General features: G+C 42.1%; 2 protein-coding genes across 2 annotated transcripts in view; both read left to right on the plus strand.

Annotated features, from left to right (window-relative positions):
• LOC117576240 (fatty acyl-CoA reductase wat-like) overlaps positions 1-22,009 on the plus strand; it is a 103,801-nt gene that overhangs the window by 47,025 nt on the left and 34,767 nt on the right. The gene's annotated exons all lie outside the window — the stretch shown is intronic.
• LOC117574484 (alpha-N-acetylgalactosaminidase-like) lies at positions 10,030-11,929 on the plus strand. Its single transcript, XM_034258322.2, has 8 exons — positions 10,030-10,363; positions 10,435-10,612; positions 10,681-10,941; positions 11,003-11,164; positions 11,216-11,355; positions 11,415-11,487; positions 11,547-11,711; positions 11,771-11,929. Exons 1-8 carry the CDS (start codon positions 10,179-10,181, stop codon positions 11,885-11,887), a joined length of 1,281 nt encoding a protein of 426 aa, XP_034114213.1. The 5' UTR covers positions 10,030-10,178; the 3' UTR covers positions 11,888-11,929.

Here is a 22,009-nt window from a genome sequence, read left to right on the forward strand (position 1 = left end):
GAAGGCCAAGAAAGTCTCCATGACCATCTCTCTCTCTCTCCCTAGCGGTCTCTTCATATCTCTTTCTCCATCTGGCAGACAGCCAAAACCATTTTCAATGCCTGCCGCATTCCGCTTTGTGGCTTGTGCGCGCTGATTAGCAAACGATGATGATTAAAAATGCCTTTAAAAATGAAATAAAGTATACGCCCCTCCATCCATTGCAAACAGGCGCAGACACGCTCTGAATTTCGATCTGTTGGAATGTGCTCATAATTAGACGTAAATCAAATGTCGTGATTTGCAAATTGCGAACTAATTGGAATTCTTCGACCATCGGCGACAGTCGACAGTCGGAATGGACAGAGATGGAATGAAGCTTTCAACTGCGACTTTCAGCATGAGAAGAACGGGTCGATAATGCGAGCACACAAAGTATGTGTGCTTATGCATTCGCATTCTCTTAATTTTGGAATATTCAGCCAAATAGTTTGATGCATTTCTTAGTAGCTCCGAGAATCCCGATGGCTGGACTCTGATTCCTGATTCTGATTCCATCGGAGTCGCCATCGCTGCTGCCATTGAGGGCATTTGGGCTTGGGCTTCGGCTTGGGCTTGGATGCCAGCTCAACAGCTCTCATGGGTAATTTCACTTTGTGTGCGCAATGGGCGAAAAATTAAGCAAAAGGAAGCTGCAGCAACCAGCAGCAACGAGCAACGAGCAGCAAGCAGCCAGAAGCAAGGCTGAGGCGAAGCAAGAAGAGAAAACGCGAAAAAGAAAAAGAAATGATTTCGAAAAACAATATCCGCTCGTTTATTCTTTAGCTGATGGTGCTCTTTGGTCAGTGAATTGGCGCATTGCATATTTCTGCAATTTATTTGCGCTTCAGTGAAACCCCAAGATGCGTGCCCACGCTGCTTCGAGGATACAATATTAAAAGGCTTTTAATAAAAATCAACTTATGACTCATAATCGAAGAGCAGCCAAGCGATGCTGCTTCACTGGACGCTAGAGTAGTCCTCGAGGAGGAATTCAAATGCCTTATCCAATTCATTCTTGATTACCGCCGAGGTGGCCACATTGAGTGCTATTCGCATGCTCAATTCCTGCCCGCTGCTCCGATATTGTAAATCTCTTTTAATGGCATTTCTCATTTCGCCCTCAACCTTAACCAAAGTATTGTACAAGTATATCGTATTAGATGTATCAGTTTGAGTCTTTTGCATATAAAGCTTTGTTTTTCCTCAAATGCTGAATAATGTATGCCAATATTTGGGTAAATCTTTGAGTGCCATCTCAAGGCATTCAAAGCCAAAAACTTCGGCCCCTCTTTATGTTCTATAACAATGCAAATAATCTTCAAGAACATCGACGAAATCTAATAGTGTGCAAGCGGATATATAAATAAAATTAACTTGTTTACATATTTACAAAAGAATTTCGAGTTCAGCTTTGGCTTTCGCATTGGCTTTGGCTTTGGCTCTGCTCGATTTTATCTAATCTGAGATGTTAAATAAAGTGTTTGGAGTGAAATGCTAATTTTATGGATATTGTCCATAGGTTTTCATATGAAACAAACGGGAAAACGGGAAAACGACAGGCAAAAGTTTCTGTAGACTTTTATTGAATTTTGGTGTAGCTGGAACCACACCTCCCCACCCCTCCAAAATATGGCGCCGCCCATCGACCTCATCACCACGGGAAAGTAAACGAAAAACAAAAACCGAAAAACGAAAAACGAGAAACAAAAATGAAACACGAAAAGTTTAAAGGGATCCTCCCTCCAGCGTTGGGAACATTGTTTTTTCTTTTGGGTTTGTTGCTTTCATTTTTAAATTAAAACTCTAAGAAAAAACACAAAGTATAAAATACATTTAAGCAAACAGAAAGGAAGACGACCAAGAAATTTATAGAAAGAGATATTCAGAGTGAGAGAGAGAGAGAAAGGGAAAGGGAAAGCAAGGGAATCTGATGCCGACGTGTAAACGAAGTGAAAACATAACATAAACATAATGAAAATATAAACTTAAGCAAACTTAAACAGAAAATAAGTCGATAACGTTAGATACACCATTCAAGGGACGCAACCTGGTCGAGTGAAGAGAACAGGGGCGAACAAAGATGAGGATAACATGATGCTGACAGCAGAAACACGTTCCTTTGATGGTGCAGTGAAATACGTGAGAGTCTCTCGCCGAGATTGGACTTCAAGGAGACGCCACGCGACGTTGCGACGAAGCGACGAGGCGACGAGGCGACGGTCAGAGGCATCAATTCACATCAACTTAACAGGACGCGTTGGCTCATTGGAAAAGTTAAGTTCATCTGCTGCACGTGATGCTTCACTGCTCCAATGCCTCGTTGGAAAGGGCTTTAAACAGTTCCCCAGCTCAGCTGTTCAGCTGTTCAGAGTTCTCGCATTTGCTCCATCTGTTGCCCCAGCCACAACTACAAGTATGTTCTTACTGCTATCTTCGATGTCGATGTTCATGTTGCTGTTGTTGTTGTTGTTGTTCTTGCTGTTCATCCAACTTTTTTGCACAAAGTTTGCGCAATACTTTAAAACTATGATATGAAAAGAAGAACTCAATCATGTGTACAAACAGCTGGCGGGCTACACGAGCTCGCCAGAATGAAATTATTATATAAGCATAAGTTTTCGCTTCAAGATAGTCTTGCCAAAACTGCCAAAGCTCTGCTCAAATGAGTTAGTTTAGAAAGCAGTCAGAAACACACAAAGTACTTGCACTACTTTGATTTTTAATTAAGACGAATGAATATACTGAACACTAAAATACAAAAACGAGATGAACATTTATTAAACTATTAAATCTTTATTCGAGCAACGCGTGATTTCCCTGAAGGACACTTCACGATTGTGTCTGGATTCGAATCAAATTCGATTCGCATCTTTGTTGTACTCAAGTGTGAGGGAAATTCCTCGCACAAATAACTCAAATTTTGCTGGTCGGCAATATGTTCGCGCGTATTAACACAAGACACGAGAGCAATAAATTTGGCAAACACTCGTAAACGGGATTTGCTAATATTTTGTTGCCATCGATGTAGCCTTGGACCACATCACAAGTACGCCAGTAGGCTGCCAGTATTTATGCCTCCACACACACACACACACAGATATATATATATAGTATATAGTATACACCCAGAGGAGCCACTCGAGCGCATCCCGAATTTACTTTACGTATTCCATGCACGCTTATATCTTCAAGTATGCGGTGCTTATGCCAACAACAGCAACAGCAACATCTAGGAATAGGTGCATAAGTTTGCTTGCTCTCTCTCTCTCTATTCCTGCACAGCATGTCCTTCCTCTCCGATGTGTGTGTGTGTGCGTGTTTTTGGTGTTTTCCTCTAGGTTGACCGCTCATTTATCACCGCAAAGTCAACCAGAGTTTGACCTTCATCAATTTTATTCGTGCATGAATCGCCTGGTCTGCCTGCCTGTCTATGCGCATCTTTTTGGAAATGAGCTAGCCTAGCTCGCAGCTGGAACTGTATAATTTTGGCTGCTACTCGTAGATCCTCATACTTGAATAAATATGTGCACATAATGAAATATGATTATGTACCATATGGGTTAAGTTATTCTGATTTATTTGTTGCCATAGCCGACGTTGTCGTTGCGTGTTTATTTTCAGCTTCCCTTGCAGTCCATTTCCAATTTGATGGCTGACACTGAGATCTGCTATCTTTTAGGATAGTTTGCTATGGACTCTGGCTAATTGATGTGCAGCGTTGAGAGTGGATTCTTTTATAGCATTGCTGTTGTTGTGGCATCGCACTAAGTAGTGGGCGCGAAATAGTCGTTTTTTTTTTTTTTGTTTGTCTTGCCTAGGCAAAGTGCTTTGGCCGAAAGTGAAAATTTTACGATTTGCTTATGCAAGAGAAGCGATAAGAAAAATACTATAAAACCACCTCTGGGCAAACATTTTGAACACATTACACACTTTATGTACAAATATCTGGCTTTGCCCCAGAACAATGAGGCGGAACCAAGCTCCGCTCCACTTTCAACTCCCCCAACATTGTAGAAATATCGCCGACAAGTGGTCCTCGTAAACGAAGGCCAACATCTGCGAGTGCTTCTAGTTTACGGTGGCGTTAAACGGCTTTCGCCAATGCCAAACTGCTTGCCAAAAAGATTATTAAAATAAAAGAAAAATAGTCCTTTATAGCCTCGAGAGCATGCAAAATGTCCCATGAGGTGCAAGGCTATTTTAAACTATTGTCAGCAGCTGATACAAATGCAACAATTTAATAAAGCAACGACAACCAATAAAGAAACGGTTGTAATTTAATTTTCCAGCTTATGAATTTTGAATGAGGCAACGACAACTCGCTCATAATAAATATTAGGATACCGTCAAGTGGAATGTACACAAACTGTTAAAAAGCAAATTTCACTTATTGCTCGCCACGAGCAAGAACATTGTCCGCAAGTAAACAGAACAGCTGAAATAACACAATGATTTCCACAATCAAGAGCCACCAACAAAGAACAGAACAGAAGAGAACATTTAATTTTCCTTACCGAACTTCCATTTCTTAGCGTCTGCTAGCAATAGCTCGACTCGATGGGAAGTCACATTGACCGTCAAATTGTAATCAAATGATAAATGTTTAGCAAGAAAGCGACCAGCTACCTCAATTCCTCTCCTCGCCTTGCGTTCGCTGTTGGGAAAATGGCAATAAAAAAAAGAAAACAAGTAGATAAAGGGAAGGAGGAACAAGCTGAACTGCCCACAAGACGATTATCACAGGTTGCTGAGGACACCGACATGGACACAGACACGGACACGGACACGGACATAGACATGGACTCGGAGTGGCAGAAGCCGCAAAACAATTGTTCCACAGCCAAGTGGAGTGAAGGCAATGCACAGTTGTTGTCGTGGGAGGGGACAGAGAGAGAGAGAGAGAGAGAGAGAGGAAGGGGCGTGGACAGCAAGTGGAAGTGAAACAACTCACAGGACAATGATTTGCATTTTCTGCTCTTTCGGTTTCTGTCTCATTTTATTCGTTTTTATGGCACTAGAAACGCAGCAAAGGCACAACTGGATACACTTAAATGAGCGACGAGCTGCACAGTCGACAACAGAAGAGCTAAGCAAAGTTGTTGCCTGCCGCACAAAAAATTAAAATAAGCGCGCGCCAAGACAAATTCCAAGAAGTTCCAGCTGGAGCCCACGCACAGAGCTGAGAACTAAGAACCGAGCAGAGTGCAGAGAAGGACAGGCAAAGTTTTGGCCAGAGGATGCTGTGGCTAAATAAAATATGAACTAAGACCAAAGCCAAGAGCAAAGCCAAAGTTTGCGAAATGCCTTTTATTGCCCCGCTCGGAGATTAGAGTGCGGCACAGAGTGCCTCCTGTTTTCCCCCGTTGGTCACCCTCTGCCAAAGTGCTTCTCTGCAGCGTGGACTCTTCATATTTTTGCAAATGTTATTTGTTTGGAATTGCTCTCGCAAGTTCTTAAGTTTGCACCCCGCTTGCACTTGTTGTGCTTCTTGGCCATGTTGATGTTTATGTTGATGTTGGTTGCACTTTGTTGTCAACGGTTTGAGCGGACTTTCTCTGCGAAAATACCCGTGAATCATCAGCAGTGGCAGCAGCAGCAGCAGCAGAAGCAAACCTAATCATAGTTTTAGCATGCCAAAAAACGCTGCCAACGATTTGAAATTCTCTCTTGCACCTTCGGCTAAATTAGCGCTAATAAATCTCCGCGATTTATTCCACCTTTATCGCAGACATTAAGTTAAATCTGATTAAAAAGAAAATCATAAATCCCAATATAGCCCCAGCACAACCCACGCTCCTCCGCTCGTGGTCTTGTCGCATGCCTAATTACGTTTGCCGCATCGCCTTTGGCTCCTGGCTCCCATCCTTATTCCAAGGCCTGACAGAGGCCACACTAAGCCTTCCACATTCCTACGTAAAGGGTTGGTAGCAGTAGCAGAAGTGTGTTGAACCCAAATCGGGGGCAGTAGAGAATATCGTACGTAGACAGAGGCAACTGCTCATCTCATCTGCTGCTCGTCTGCGAGCCTCTGAGAAGTTGAAGCTGCAATCTCAACGTGATAAATTATGGCTATTTGAATTCCTTTAGCTCGCTCGCTCGCTCGCTGGCTCTCTGGGCTGTGCCCATTGTTGTAAGCGTATTTGTGTGTTGTATACGACGCGTTCGCCAAACACATAATTGCCGCTAAGATTTACGTTAGCCCTTTAAATTTATGTTACAAATTGCGCCAACTTTATGTTTATTACGTGCAGAATAATAGGCTTTTGTTGCTTCCAACTGCCAACTGCCAACTGCCAACAGGCAGCGGCCAACTGGCAACTGGCATCGCGTTATGCTTCACCGCTTTTTACCTGTGCCACCCACCTAGAGAGAAGGATTTCTGGCCATTCAGTAGCCCCCAACAGACGGCGAAGAGTTGGCGTCATAAAAGGGGTATTATCTTCACACATAATTGTATAAATAATGCACTTTTTTAGCGTCGACTTCATTCAGCTCGACTCGATTCAAACACAGACAAGTGCTTGTATATACGAGTATTTTTTTATGTGGATGCACAGCGAGTCGAAGGCAGCATATTGTGTTGCTGCTTATTAATGGCACTGATAACACCGAAACGTACTTAGCGCAGACAATTCGAGGCAATTAAAGGACCATAAACGAGGACGATTGTACGACGTTGCCTTCAGGGATAAAGAGGGATAAATTATGGGATGGATTCATGCCAAAAAGTATGTGTAGGAGAACTCTTTCTCTCTCTTAACTTGATCACAATGCTGCCATATTGCAATCGAATAGACTAGACAGATAAACAAAAAACAACACAATGAGAAAGAAAGCGAGTCGATAATAAGTAATTATCAATCAATTATTGTGTGCATTTGTTTTTATTTCAATTGTGTGCGTTTCTTTGTTGTTGATTTAATGGCATGCAAATCGAATTGTTGTTGTTGTTCATACTGATTACAGCGATGGCAACTTACTTAGTTTGCAATTACGAGCTCAAAATGTGCAATTTTTTAATGTTATTGAAAACAATTACAATAAACCACAAAAAGAGCAGCACAATGCTTAATGCTGAAAACATTGATGAATGTTTGTTCAACTATTGATGAATGTTTGATTACTTTTGAATATATGAAAAATGGTTTATACACATTCCAAAAGGCGTCAAAAAGAGCAATGCTGTACATTGTGAAACTCTGTACTTGTTTTTTTAGGGTGTAAAATGTTGTGGGAATATTGATTTAAATATATGGCCAAAGCTGTTGCCTGAATAAAATAAATTTCTGCTGAGCTATGAATAATCTAGCAAGTTGGGATCTTAATATATTTATGTTTGTACTCGCTCAGTAAATTTGGAAATTATGCTTTCCACCAGGTACAAGTGTGTGTGTGTTGGTGTTGATGTGAGCATGTTTGTGTGCATAGTGAAGGCTCGTGTGCACATTCATTTAATGGATGAGTATTTTTCTACTCTACTCAAGTTAACTCGCACTCGCTCTCGCAGTCGCAGTCGGCTCGACTCGAGTCGACTCCTAGGTACGAAATTATATGTATTTGGCTGGGCGCAAACAAACATTAGGCGGAGTGAAAAATGTTGGACTACGATTTCGTTTACTCAGCTCAGAGTTTTCTTGCGTCTGCGTTTCCTCTTGTCACGTACATGACTCGAGCTTAAAACAACACCAACAAATGTAAACAACAACAAAGCATTGTGTAATCCAAAAAAGCCAAAAGCAAAAGCAAAAGCCAAAACTGAAACCAAAGCCGAAAGCCGAAAGCCAAAAGCCAAGGAGGAAAAGTGTGCAGCGAACCTTTGTTGATTACATTTCGTAATTAAGGAGATTTTAATATGCCACAAAATGACATAAAACTAATGCATAATTTTACAACACATCTGAGTAGGCACGCACTCAGTCATCAGGGTACAAATGAGCGCCACTCTGTGTGTGTGAGTGTGTGTATGTGTGTGGGTGCAACATGTGTGTTGTCAGCCTTTTCGGGACCGGAAAGATATAGGGAAATGGGACAGTAGCGTGAAGGGGGAAGTAGAGCGAGGCAAGTAGAGCGAGTGCTGGCAAAACCTATGTAAACAGAACGCAGAATTCCGCTGACTTTTGCCTGTTTGTATTCCGGCCCTTTGCCATGCCTTTGCCTTTTTTATGGCATATTGTAAAGTATCTTGTTAACATATTTGAGGCATTAACCGAGAAAACTACATAAACACCGCACATCATATATAGCACATCGCTAGAACACGTGCACACGCGTAGGGTTCATGCCACAAGTCAGGATGAGACTGAGAGTGAGTGTGAGTTAAAGACAACGTCGACGGGGGAAGAAGCAAAAGTACAAATTAATTAGTTGGCCAAGATTCAGAGAGCAACAACAGAAGCAGCAGTAGCAGCAGCAGTCGTGTGCAGTCAGCGCACTTGGCCAATTTGAAATTGTTGAAATGGGGTAACAAGCGGGCCCAGTGAACGAGCGAACGAGTGTGCCACGAGAGAAGCGAAGTTAAACCAACAAGCGAACTTCCTTCTAACTAATTAGCCAACAAGAAGAAAGAAGAGACGGAGAAGAGGTAAAGGAGAAGGCGTGGCCTGGCATGCCCTGTCCAGGATGTCAACATCAGGCAAGCAACATCTGCATTTCCGAGCAACTAGCACAACGAACGAGAATTCAGAGTCGCAGTCGCAGCATATTACAAATCATTTCATTTGCATAAATTCGACATTAACATTCAGGTCCGCTGGGAGATCCCTTTAATTGGCATAACGTGCCGGCAGTTTGTTTATGTACTCCCCAACCCGACCACAGTTATTACTCGTAGATAGTAGCCAGCACTCAAATTGAAATACACATGCTTCTCTGTGTCCTGCAGCAAATGCACTGGCCACAAATCTGAAATCCCCCAACTGAATATTTTATGTTGTTGAATGTTCGCACATTCTCGCAATGTAACTTGCATTTAATTCTTGTTCTCAGTTTCCGTTTTCATTTTATTCTTCATCAGTTAATTGGTTTCATTTTCTTAGTGCAAGCTCTGGCTCCTTGAACCTTTAATGCTTTTCAAACGTCTTTTCCTTCTTCTTCAGTCTCGACCCTTTTTTCCTTTGTGCAACACACACACACAGCTTTAGGAGCCTCGAAGCCTCTGCACATTTCAGCTAACTTATAAAACTCATCACTCAAGTGCTCTTTGAGTTTTCCGCAAAACGTTTCCAACACTTCTGAATTATGAGCACACACAACCATAGACACAAACACACACACACTCATACACTAAAACGTCGCTTGAGAGAACTGAAGCACCCCTCGTAGCCTCCAGGCTCAGCTCAACACAGCCTCCCCCCTCGCCATCGCCTTCGCCTTTGCACCAGCATCCAAAATAGGCGCCAAGCTGTTAAATTATTCCAAGCACTGCACTCAGAAGTTTGGATCCGTGAGAGGCGCGTTCCCAGAGTAAACTTTTGACGAACTTGCAACTTGCAGGTTGCAGGTTGCAGCGCACAGCTTTCAGCTTGCAACGGACAGCGCACGAGCCACAATCGCATCACAGTTTGAGTATTCTGGCGTTTTTATGGCATTATTTAGAAAGTACCCGAGCTCAAGAGCTTCTTCAAGTTATTATTATCACAATCAGCCTAACAAGCAATTAAAATGCTCCATTAACAATGCGAATTCGTTATGCTTATACTCCTTGTGTACTTCAGATGGGTAGCTACGAAAAAAAAACGTATTTAATATTTAATACAGAGATATTCAGCTGCATTCAATGAAGTTATTTACAATATTTTATATTTAAATGAAACACTCAAATTATTTCCTTTTAATTTTAATATTTAATACAGCGATATTCAGCTGGGTTCAATGAAGTTATTTACAATATTTTATATTTAAATGAAACACTCAAATTATTATAAATAATTAATATTCACATCAAAGAAATTAATGCCACATCGAAATAATATTGAAAAAAACGTAGCATGCCAGTCTGTTTTTTTCGAGAACACAATTCGAGAGAGAGAGTTTTTCACGGAACCAATTGAGAAAATCAAATTAGCTGTGATCGCAGTTTGAACTCGAGGGGATTTCGGTCAGTCGTTGAATGCGTCTCTTTCAAGAGTGCCAGTCGATACGCAAAAAATACTCGTAAAATGTCAAACAAAGACTGCAGTTTTTTGCCCCTACTGCCATTGGCTATTTGGACTTGTTGCTGTTTGCGGCAAGCGGCAGTTGGTCTAGAGAATGGTCTGGCACGAACACCGCCCATGGGCTGGATGCCATTCGAGCGATTTCGCTGCGTGACCGACTGTGTTCAGTTCCCTAACGATTGCATCAGGTGAGAGCGCTGAATTTGTGGACACAATCATCAGAAGGGACGAGCTTTTGTTTTCTATTCCGTGTTGTTAGTGAGGCTCTATTCAAGCGAACGGCAGACCTCTTAGTCTCGGAGGGATATGGAGCACTTGGCTACGAGTATCTGATAATCGACGATTGCTGGATGGAGCCAAATCGCGATGCAGTCACTCAAAAGCTGGTTCCACATCGGACTCGATTTCCCGGCGGAATGAAAGCGCTCTCCAACTACGCAAGTCTGATTGTCCAGCTCAAGCACTCAGCCAATTTCATTTGCATTTCCTTCTCTCATCTCAACAGATACACGATAAAGGTCTAAAGTTCGGCCTCTATCACGACATTGGCGAAAGGACGTGTATGAGCTTAGGACCTGGTGCCTTTGGACACTTTGCACTCGATGCACAGACATTTGCCGACTGGGGCGTGGACTATGTAAAGCTTGATGGCTGCTATGCCGACCATATGGACTTCGATTTAGCCTACCCAGAATTCGGCTGGGCGTTAAACAAAACAGGTCGACCCATGGTCTACTCCTGCAGCTGGCCATTCTACATAAACAAAGTGAGTTTGCTTAGCGTTGTTGATGTTGAGTTGCCTTCGAAACAATTGACTTTCCTGTCAGCCCAACTATGAGCGCATCAAGAAGCATTGCAATCTCTGGAGGTTCGCTGAGGATGTGCGAGATTCGCACAGATCAATCTTTCGCATCATGCAGAAATATTACACTCAACAGCACACTCTAGTTCAGTCTGGCGGACCTGGACACTGGAATGATCCTGACATGGTACTGTCTTACACGCTTTAGTATTTGATTTAACTTTTCTTTCGCCTGCAGCTGGTTCTTGGCAACTATTTGATGAGCTACGATGCTAGTCGTCTGCAATTGGCCATGTGGGCTGTCTTGGCAGCTCCTCTAATAATGTCGAATGACCTGCAAACGGTGCGTCCAGAGATCAAGAAGCTGCTACAGAATCGGTAAGCTCTGACATACTCATATACAAATTAGGCAAAAGCAACCTTTTTTGTATTTTTAGAGCTATAATTGAAGTCGATCAGGATCCTCTGGGCATTCCGGGCGAATCCGTTTACACTTTGGGCAACCTACAGGTGAGTAAGCCTGCTGCTATGCTAAGCATCATTTTTATTTTCATTGACTTGCAAATTAGGTCTGGCGGCGACCCATTCAACCGATTAACAACTTGGGTCTGCACTCCTATGCTCTGGCCTTTGTGGTCCTTGGAGACTATTTTCCCTGTCCATTGTGTCCTCAGACATTTGAAGTTGTGCTGGAAAAGTTGGGACTCAATAACATTATGGGTTACTCGGTTCATGTGAGTGCAAATGAATTGTTCTTAATCTGAATTTTAATTATTTTTTGCTACTATTTTAGGATCTGTTCAACATCAGTGATGAACTGGGCATATATAAAGCCAATGATAAGTTTCAGACTCGCATCAATCCACAGGGAGTCACATTTTACAAGTTTAAAGCACAAGATTTCTATTGAGCAATCGCAACAAAAGAATATTAAAATATATGAATCAAATTGAAGAGACTTATCTCATATCAAGTATACGCCATGGCAACAGAAAGTGTCGTACTTAAAGTCTGCTTAGGTTTCGGCTGGGACATTTTCTCTTTTGAGGGAAATTCCCACTCTGTGGCGGTAAAATGCCTTTTCGGCGTCTGAGAGTGGCCTTTGGACTCTAGGACTAGAGCAAATTTAGAGAGAATCATTTGCATTTTATATGCTTCATGGGTGGCTTTTATTGCCAGAACTTGTAAACATGACATTTCCATATTTATCTCCATGAGACGCACACGAAATTCTCGCCTTCTCATCTCAGTTGTTTCTCGTATGAGCTCCCGCCTCTTCGCCCTCCTTCTCCTCGTGCTCCTCCTTCTCCTCGTGCTCCTCCGCGATGTGGGGGGATGTTTAGAAAAAATGACTAGCAACAAGAAGGACAACAGTCGAAAGGTGAACTCTGCGCTCAGCTCTGCAAAATGAGAACAAATTTACATAATTTGAACACGGTAGTTATATTTAATTTTGAATAATTTCAAGCTTTGTTGCAAATAATTTACATCGATTTATTTTGTAATTCGGATACATTTTTTTGCGCCCTCTGCTTCATTCTTCATTCATCTTCACTTTCCGTTTCCCTTTGTGGCACGTGTATAGATTGTGCCTGAACAAGTGCGCCTTTCTGGTTAATCCATAAATTTTGGCATTCGCAAACACCATTCGAGGAGGAAACTCCTCCATCTCCACCTGATGAGGAGGAGCAAGAGAAGCTGTGTGACCGATGTACGACAACGGCGTTAAGGCCATTGAGGATGCTGTTAGCTTCTGTCATGTTCTTTTATTACCCCGAAATCAATATTTATTAGAGGATAATGTCGCTCAGCCCAGAAACAGGAGCAGGTGGGCAGCTGTCGCAACTCCCCACAGCTCCGTGGAGGGCGAATTGAGAATGTCGAGTTGCTTTTGTGTGCTCTGTGGGCTTCGAAAATTGAATATCCTCACTTCGATTGTCTGGTTCATCCCTTGATCAAATTTGGTCAATTCATTTTCACAAATATTGATGTTGACAGGAGCCAAATAAATGCACGTCGCACTCCCATATCTATAGATGTAACATATATATATTTGTTTATAATAATATTGCTTTAATGGCATTTCGTTAAATTGTCTGGGCTCCATTCGAATACTCGGTCTGGCATTATATATTTAATTTATAAAAGACCTCAAAAGTTGATAGTCGAATTATTTGTCCCCTGATTGCCATAGAAAACTTTGATCAAAATGAAACATCAGAGAGCAAGAGGCCAAAGAGACTCGTAAACAATTGGTTTTATTCATTTAAATTTGTGTTGAACGGAAATGAGTGTCATTTAAGAAAATTTGTTATTCACTTTTATAAACGTATTTGTTGGTGCTTCAAAATAACTTCTACGTAGTTTTAATTGCAATAAGCGAGCTTACCTCAGACAGCATTACCAAGTGCTATGTAATTTAAAGAGAAATTATATTTCTACTCATCTACATTACTGGCTGGTGGAGCAGAGAGCATTGCATGCATTTTGAAACAGCAATTAACTTTAAACAACCGTGGCCAAGCTCAACATAATTAATTCATTACAAAGCAACCAGAAGTGGAGCTTTATTCGTGGCCAGTTTCTAGTCAGCACACACACTGTGAGTGCGTGATAGAAAGAGAGAAAGAGAGAGAGAGAGAAAGTGAGTGAGAAAGAGAAAGGTTGCTGACATGCCAATATAACTATTCCTTAAACGCGTGTTGCCCTTTGCGGTCCTTTCTTCACCTCAGTTAATTTGTATGATGAGAATTTTCTTTATTAAGAAGCCCGCCTTTGGTCGGAAACTGGGTGAAAATGACTTGGCGCTGAGGCAATTAAAGGCCCACCATTTCGGATGCTGTTTTCCCCGTTCCCGTTCTCGTTCCCCTTCCCGATTCCAATCTCATTTCCAGCAGGTAGCGTTGAGGTATTTACGCGTGTTCTCCATTAAAGCAGCATTCATTTACTTTAAGCGCTCACGCCACACGGGCGGCCAAACAATGGAAATATTTAATGAATATTCGCCAATGCCCCCAGCTATTGCCTCTGTGAAATGGCAGCACAATGCCGACACTTGAGACTCAAACAAACCAATCCCGCCGAGCAGCTGGCATTAAGCAAAAGAACTCAGCGGGCAGCGTTTATTGTGTGAAGTTTTGCTTAAAAATTAAACAGCCAACGACTTGCTACTACATAGGTTAAAGCTAATTTCACTTATATTAATTACTTTACAATTACAATCACTTGATTGCTGACAAATTGAACTGCCTGCAGCTGTGCTTATTCTAGATCAGTTTGGTTGCCTCTTTCAATACAAAATATTTGTTATGCCTTCAAAACAATGCCCGAAAGAAGACTGAGAAGAAGAATAAGAGGATGAATTGCGTAGCGGTGATAAAGAGATGACGATATCCATGACAACAATAACGATGATTTGCTACAGCAGCCATTTATCAAACATATATAGTAATTCAGAGCATGGACCGTTGCCAGGTCGAATGTCTGCGACGAGGAAGCAGTCGTAATTAAAGCAAACAACAGGGAGGAATAAATAAGCTCACACACACATACTGGCGTAGACTGACACACTTGCTAGTTTCCGAGATAGTTGAGAGTAGCACAAAATAGAAGAAAAAACACAGTGGATAACATGGAAGAGTGATGCGAGAGCGTCCAGCGCATCTGTCCTGTTTGTTGGCTCGGAATTCAGACTTAAAAACGAAGCGAACCGAAACGAAACAAAGCTTCATTGTCAGCACTTTTGGCCAAGAGACGTAAACTCCGGTCTGGTCTGGTCTGCTCTGCTGTGCTCTGGTCTGCTGCGGCAGCCAAGCAGAAGCAACGCGGAGCACGGTGCGTATGAGCAATTAAGTATAATAAAGCAAAGCAGATGACACACTAAAAGAGAAACTGTAGCTGTAGCTGTAGCTGAAACAGAAATGGAACATAATGAGACAAACAGAAACAGAAACACAATACTGAGAAACAGTCGTAAAGCATTCACATTGGAAATTGTGTAGGAAACCTGCTCGAATGCCTCTGTGAACTCTGACTTTGTGACACAAAATAAAAAGTCTGTTTGAATTTAAGATGCCAAGACTTATAGGAACACATACCTTTCTCTCTCTCTCTCTCTCTCTCCTCATTTTCTTTTGCTGGTGTCAAAGTTGTATTTCCTGCCAGCTTGCTGAAACAACATACTGTTGGCGTTGCTGTCTTTGTTCAACACTTACTTACAATCGAAGCTTGACTTCAATATGCTGCAAGCGCAATTAAGGAACAACAATATGAACGCAATGTCAATTGTCAATGATTTAACAATTAATTAATTTTCGATAAGCATCTCGCACTATTCCATTTACACTCCACACAATTAGTTTTGCTTTATAAGCTTTGATAATAATATACTCTATAAAATTCATTTGAGGATAGATTGAATGAGGAACTTTGACATCTAAAACTCTTTTTATTAATTTTAACAGTCTCGATATCTGAAATTAAAACTTTTCCTGCTCAACATACACCTACTCGTAAATAGAATACATAACATACTCTTTAAAAGTCCTTAAGTCAACTTTGCAGAAGTCAATCGAGCAGAAGCTCAGAGTTCGGCCGCACTAGAGAGGAAGGAAACAAACTCAAGCCGAGAACATCAACAGATGCTCAGCAAAACAGCTCATTACGTGTGCGAAAACTTTGATAGCCAAAGCTGTTGGTTCATTGTTCAAGGATTTGTGCGAACAATTTGGCATTTTCGCAGCGAATTCTCGCCGCTCTCAATAGAAAGCGATACAGAGCAGAGGTCATTCAATTAAATTTGCAATAGTGTCAGTTGAAACAATGACCGAGTGAGAGATAGTTAAATTTGAAAAGAATTATGCACCTGCTTCACCCCACTTTGTTATCTCTGGAGTCCATGCCAGTTGTGTTGCAAGTGCAACACGGTGGAGGGGCATTGGGCAAACAAGCCCCTGTTGTTCAACTGTATTATTATTTGAATTGTGCGGTCATGCGTATGCAGCTAAGTCAACGCACACTGTTTTATGCTCCAGCCTCAACACAATGCAGCGATATGCAACAATAAAATAAACAATTGCCACAATAACAAAATAAACAAAACACAAACTCACTCTCTAGCTTCTCTCCATTTAAAGTAGTGTTTGTCGAATGGCCTCTTGAATCGTGCGAGCATTTATTTCTAATAAGTGTTTAAGGTTCAAAGGCCAAAGTGTGCGGTGCAATCCTCTCGGGACTTTCAGGGACACGCGGGGTCATCGGACTGCCAGGAATCTCGCAGCTCGCAGTTCGAAACTGGGAAAATGCTGCGGCTCATCAAGCAGCCGCCGTCTGTGGAATTTGTGTAACCGTTTACCAATCGAGCTCAGATCGGGGCAAAGGACGAGAGAGCGGAGCAGAGCAGACATCTGCTTTTAGATCAAAGGGTCAACTTGAGGGTGATTTATTTATACCCAGAACACAGGACAGCACAGCAGAGGAAAGTGTTGCCACAGCCAAATTAGGTTTAAAGCCCTGACAGCTGTTAACGCTTCGTTTGCCCCTTTTTGTTTTTCCACCCAAAAAAAGGGCTTTGGCTGTCAGTTCCTTTTTGCAAGCGTTTCGCATTTAGATGCAGAGTGTAAATAAGCAACGAGTGTATTGATTTATGTATCCGTCAGTGTGTTGCACATTAATATCCTCGAGTTTATAAACAAATTACTTATCTACGGGAATGATCAGTGCAAGAATTGCATAATGGAGACGAAGCAGTTGCCACATCGCTCGCCGCAGGCGACAAGTTGCCCAAAACTTTTTGTAAACTTTCGCTTTTCGCTGCGAAACGAATGGCGATAGCGTTTTATAGGAGCAAACGGCAAAGCGCAGATGCCGATAATGGGACACAAAGTTGAACATTTTAGCAAATAGGTAAACTGATTTATTCGAAAGAAAGCAAACATCATCGTCGTCTCAGTTCGAGTGCCCCAAATAGAATACAAACAGCAACAACAGTCCTCTCGAAACGGGGTCAAGAAAAGTTGAAGCATAAGTTGGGCAATTGGTAAGTCGACTAAAACGTTATTAGCCACTCAACTTGGCCCACTGGCAATCATCGTCGACCGAAACCGTTCCGCCAGATACCTTTGGCCATTGACTCGGGTCAGACACAGAGTTTGGCAGTCAACCTACAGGACTACAGAACATTCAATTCTCTGTCAATGTACAATGCCTTGGTCTTGGACAAACAAAAAATGAAAGTTCTATGCCCGCAGTCAAGAGGCCGATGTCCACCTGAGTTGCCTGGTTACCTCCAAAAAAGATACTCCCATCATTTCCCTTTGGTTCAGTTGTGTCAGCTCTGTTTCATGTGCTGCATCCAATCACTAGCAACTGCCGCTCAAAATACGAAAGTGGCCAGAGAGACAAGACAAGGAAAACGAGCAGCGACTGGCAGCAGGTCGTCGCAGTTCAAAGTAGAGACAGAGTGAGTGGTGCTTAGAAGAAGCTAAATTAAAGTTTAGACCAGGAATGAAATTTAGAGACTGTTGAATAAAACTGCCTGTAGTCATCATCCTCCCTTTGTGTCCCTCCTCACACTTCCCACAACTGCTAACAATAGTTCTCATTTAGATGCGGCAAGTGCTTGAGTTCAGTGAGACTTACGAGGCGGAAAATGAACAAGAGCTACCAATTCAATTGAGGAGCAGCTGACTCAACTGCCAACGGGGGCAAAAGGCTTCAGACTTCAGACAGCATTGGGTGTGGAGATGTGGCTGCAAGAACTCACTGCTCACTGACCACGCAGATGGCAGCAATAGCAACAAGCAATTTGCACTTGGATCTGCTTTCCAGCAAACGGAAGGCATTCCACTTTGTACAATTTAATTTTGTACTAAATTAAGCAAAGCACAAGTTAAATCAGCCTTTTCTCTAAATTTGCAAATGTTTATCCGCCCAACACCCAACACACTCTCTCAACTTGATGCCCTTGGGCATCGTTCTAACTTCTCTTTCTCTTTTTGTGTGTGCGTGTGTTTTTTGTTTTTTTTTGGGCAGTTGCCTCTTCGTTAACCACATTTGGCTTTTCTGTGGGTGGAGAGAGAAACATTGTGTGCTCTGTACTGCAGAGTCTAGGCTTTGTCTTAATCAGCAAACAAGTCGTAAAAGTGAAGCGAAAAAGATGACAATAAATACTCATACGCAACGTTGCCCGCTGAGCGTAAGTGCGAGGAATTAAGCAATAATTGGAATTAAAGACTTATCGACAACTAGTGACGTACTAACCACAGATTATCTGAATAATTTTTGTGACCACAAGCCAACCGCTGGCATCAACAATAGCTCTGCTTGTTTTCAATTTCCCTATATCGGTGGTCACTCGGCCTACTTTCACCCACACCCACACACACACATTGCGTTGGTTTGCATTTAATTAACGCCTCACAGAGGCTGGACTCGCTTGGCTGCTTGCTCCCTAGTGTTGTCGTCGTGTCCTGTTGCTGGCGCAATTACAGGAAAGTAGCTTTTGATTTCCGCCTTGCGAGCTCCGTTAACCACACCGTCTTGAGCACTTCACTCGACTCTCGGCTCTCGACGAGGGGTCCAGTTGTTGTCCAGGAGTCCAGCGCTCTGGGGTACTTATTGCTTATTCACTCAGCGTTCATTCACAGTCCAACTCCATTGTAATTCCTGTGCATTGTATTTTGTCTATTGCCATTTACTTTCTACTCCCTGACTCCCTGACTCTCTCTCCCTCCCTTCAAAGTTTCTTTCTACTTTCTACTTTGCTCCTTCGCAATCTCCTTTTAAACAGCTTCAATTTCGTAGTTTATTCGCGGGTAATTGCTGTGTGCTCTGCAACACTGTAAACGGATGCCAAACGGGGGGGCGGATAATAATGAAGGGGCGACTCGTAGATACTGTACACAACTTACTTATTTGTATGTTTTTCCGCTCATGTTTTTTTTTTAAGGTATGCTCATACCCGGCATCTACAGTCGAAAAAGGTATCACAAATTTTTAGCAAAATAAGTTTACCAAAAAGTGTGTTATATAAATTAAGATTAAACTGTAATTATTCAATTTTGTTCTATAATCCTTTATAACATTATTATTGCACAATAATTGAATTTACGCATCACTTTTTTTAATACCCGATCACCCATAACATTATTCACTTTACTGGTGAGTTATTTATTTAATTAAACTGGGAGCCGGGCATCTCATAGTAGAGCACTTTAAAATGTAGATTTCTTTCTTGTTTTTATTCGCTCAATGTTTTTCCTCTAAATCCTTTGGGAGTTGTCGAACGGGAGAGAGCAGAGGGAAGCAGGCAGCAAGGATCCTACACTGACACTGCCCGTCCAGCCAGTCCCTGTAATTGCTTGTCCAACAAATTAATGCGATTATTTTTACGTGGCGAAAATAATCCGTCTGTAAGCTCATTTGACAATTTCACGCGCATTCGCAGCGCAATGCGATTCGCCGGCAAGTTCATTCGTAGCCACGAGTTGGGGTTACCGATGTCCCTTCCCTGCCCTTCTCTTCCCTTCCCTTCCTTCATTTCCCTTTGCAGTGCTGTTAGCTCACATCGAAAGCAACATTTAATTTACCGCCAACCCGCCATGAAAGACTCGTGCTTTAAAATGCTCTTTGATTCTGGTATCACTTAATTAAGTATGAGCCTGTTAGAGAACGTTCTATTTACCCGGCCATTAAATATAACCCGATTGTAAGAAGCTTACAATTTATTAATCATAATTTTTGCGTCATTTTACCCCTTAACAAATAGTTACAGGAAGCTTTTGGCGATTGCGGAAAAGTTACCAGAGTGGCGTGGAGGAATTGCAAATATTGACTTTGACTAACTCGCTGATTCACATACTCATAAGAACCCTTATTCATATTCACATTCACATTCTCATTTGCGTGCAATCCTTTTGAGCCTAGACAAACATCCTGAGGTGGCCAATGAAAGGAATTAACGCTGAATAAACTCACGTGTCTCTCAGTATCCGAGTCTCCGAGTCTCGCAAGTGTCTCGATGTCTCGGTGTTTGCAGTTCCGTTTAGACCCAACCCCAAAGTGTCCTTTGAGCTGTACGCAGTTGAAATGTGCTTTGGCAAGCGTGTCAGACATTTTTCGCTATTAATTTGTATAAAAGCAAACATCACAGCCAAGAGTACGGAAATTCGTGATGATGTGACTGATAGACAAAGTGTCAGGGAGTCATGGATATGCAGACAGACTTGTCGGCGGATAATGATTGAAGCAAACCAATCCCTTGTACGAAATCAAACACCCGAGGACATCTAATACCCGTATGTCGTATGTTCGTATATTATTCTTTGGCTTGGCTCTCTTATTCAGGATATTCGTGTGTGCACATACATAATTGACGTTGAGTTTGGATTCACTTTAATCTTGCCAGAGATTTGTTTTACTTCTTGCTCTCAAATCCGGCCTGGCTCACCGAAAGAGAGTTGCTCGTCGCATTTGGTCATGAATCATTTACATTTGCATTTACATTTATGTCGAATACTTCAAACTTCAGGACTACAACTCAAGGAGCTTAGCCGTCTACTTTGGTATTTCTTACTCCTCAGGGTCTGAGCTGCATTACTTACTCGCATCGCTTATGTATTGCAGAGCTCTCCCTCTCAATATTTTACACTGTCCTCTACGCATCCGGTGTGCCAGCCGAAATGATGTGTATTTGACGAAGTCGTATAAATCAAAGAGGAGACACGCACTCTTTATTCATTAATAACATAAATGCTGCCATGACTTTCCTCGTCAACTGGCAATGCGAGCAATCTTCATCCACTCGACTCTCATTTGATTTGTCTTGTGGGTTCCGTTTGAATTCATTCGCGGTTTTTGATCAACGTCATCATTCCTCGTTTGGATGATTAATTGAATGAAATTCAATATTCACAATTGAATTGAAAGCCTCATGCTTTCTCTCTCTTCTTCCTCACTCTGCCTTTGCAGTTGGCAGTTGGCAGCTGGCAGTTGGCAGCTGGCTGTTGACTGCTGCTTCTCAGAGTCAGCATTGTCCTGAATCCGATTAACTTCATCTCACATCACCCATGTCTCCTCCTGCGACCACTTTGATTATTGTTGTTGGCTCTTGCTGCTCACTTGGCTGTGACTGACTGCGCGAGGAGTGCGAAAGGATTTAAAAACTCGGAATATTTTTAACAGACATCCGGCGGAAATGTGTTCGTTACCCCCCAAAAAAAAAATTGGATGCTCGTAAAAGGCACTTTCTATGAAAGTTTTGAGTTACACAACACAACAAAACACAACACGATAAAGCCATATTCAGCTCAGTCTCTGTGCGTGGGCTTTGCAGACTTGTCTTGGGGGTGATTCGATTGGATTAATTTCTCGACCGAATGAGCTTTTGTTCACTCACAAAGTTGGCAAAACAATTGGTAAATCAATTTACTTGCAACTGATGTGTTCATTCGGCTCCGCAAACTTCATTTCATGGCTAATGCGAATGTCTATCAACATGTGGCATGCCTCGTAATCGCAACAACAACAACAAGAACAACAACGCTAGCTTCTTGTGTGCCAGATAAACGTTAAACACTTAAATCTCTTGCCCATTAATGTTAGGATCACATTTTAAATTTTTACTCGCACTTTCACAATTTTAATGCAGCCATAAATAATACTCGAGGGTTACGCATACGCAGTGTGGGACAGCAGCCAAATGATTGGCAATTCGGTAATGATTGCTTCATTGAATTCCGATGGAAACGTGGCAAGCGCAACAGGACTCAGGACAGGACAGAGCAAACATTTGCATGCACAATAAATCAAAACGATGCAATAACTTTTTCGATTATACATACGAATGTGTATATGTATTTAAACAGCGTTCAGTCAGATGGAAAACCATTGGGCCAAAGCGCTGTAAAAATTGCTCAAACAACTTGTTAGCCCCGTCTCGATGGGACCACAAAGCGATGGCAAAGTCCTGCTCCATGTTCCATGTTCCATGTTCCGGCTCATGTGATTTTTAAATCGAACGAATTAAGCAAGC

Source organism: Drosophila albomicans, chromosome 2R (assembly GCF_009650485.2).
Source record: "Drosophila albomicans strain 15112-1751.03 chromosome 2R, ASM965048v2, whole genome shotgun sequence".
Taxonomy (NCBI): Eukaryota; Metazoa; Arthropoda; class Insecta; order Diptera; family Drosophilidae; genus Drosophila; species Drosophila albomicans.

Coding starts and splice junctions, on each gene's coding strand:
- LOC117574484 (XM_034258322.2), top strand. CDS start 10,179: ATGTCAAACAAAGACTGCAGTTTTTTGCCCCTACTGCCATTGGCTATT. Junction 10,613..10,680: donor TGAAAGCGCTCTCCAACTAC/GCAAGTCTGATT, acceptor TCATCTCAACAG/ATACACGATAAAGGTCTAAA. Junction 11,165..11,215: donor ACTGGAATGATCCTGACATG/GTACTGTCTTAC, acceptor TTTCGCCTGCAG/CTGGTTCTTGGCAACTATTT.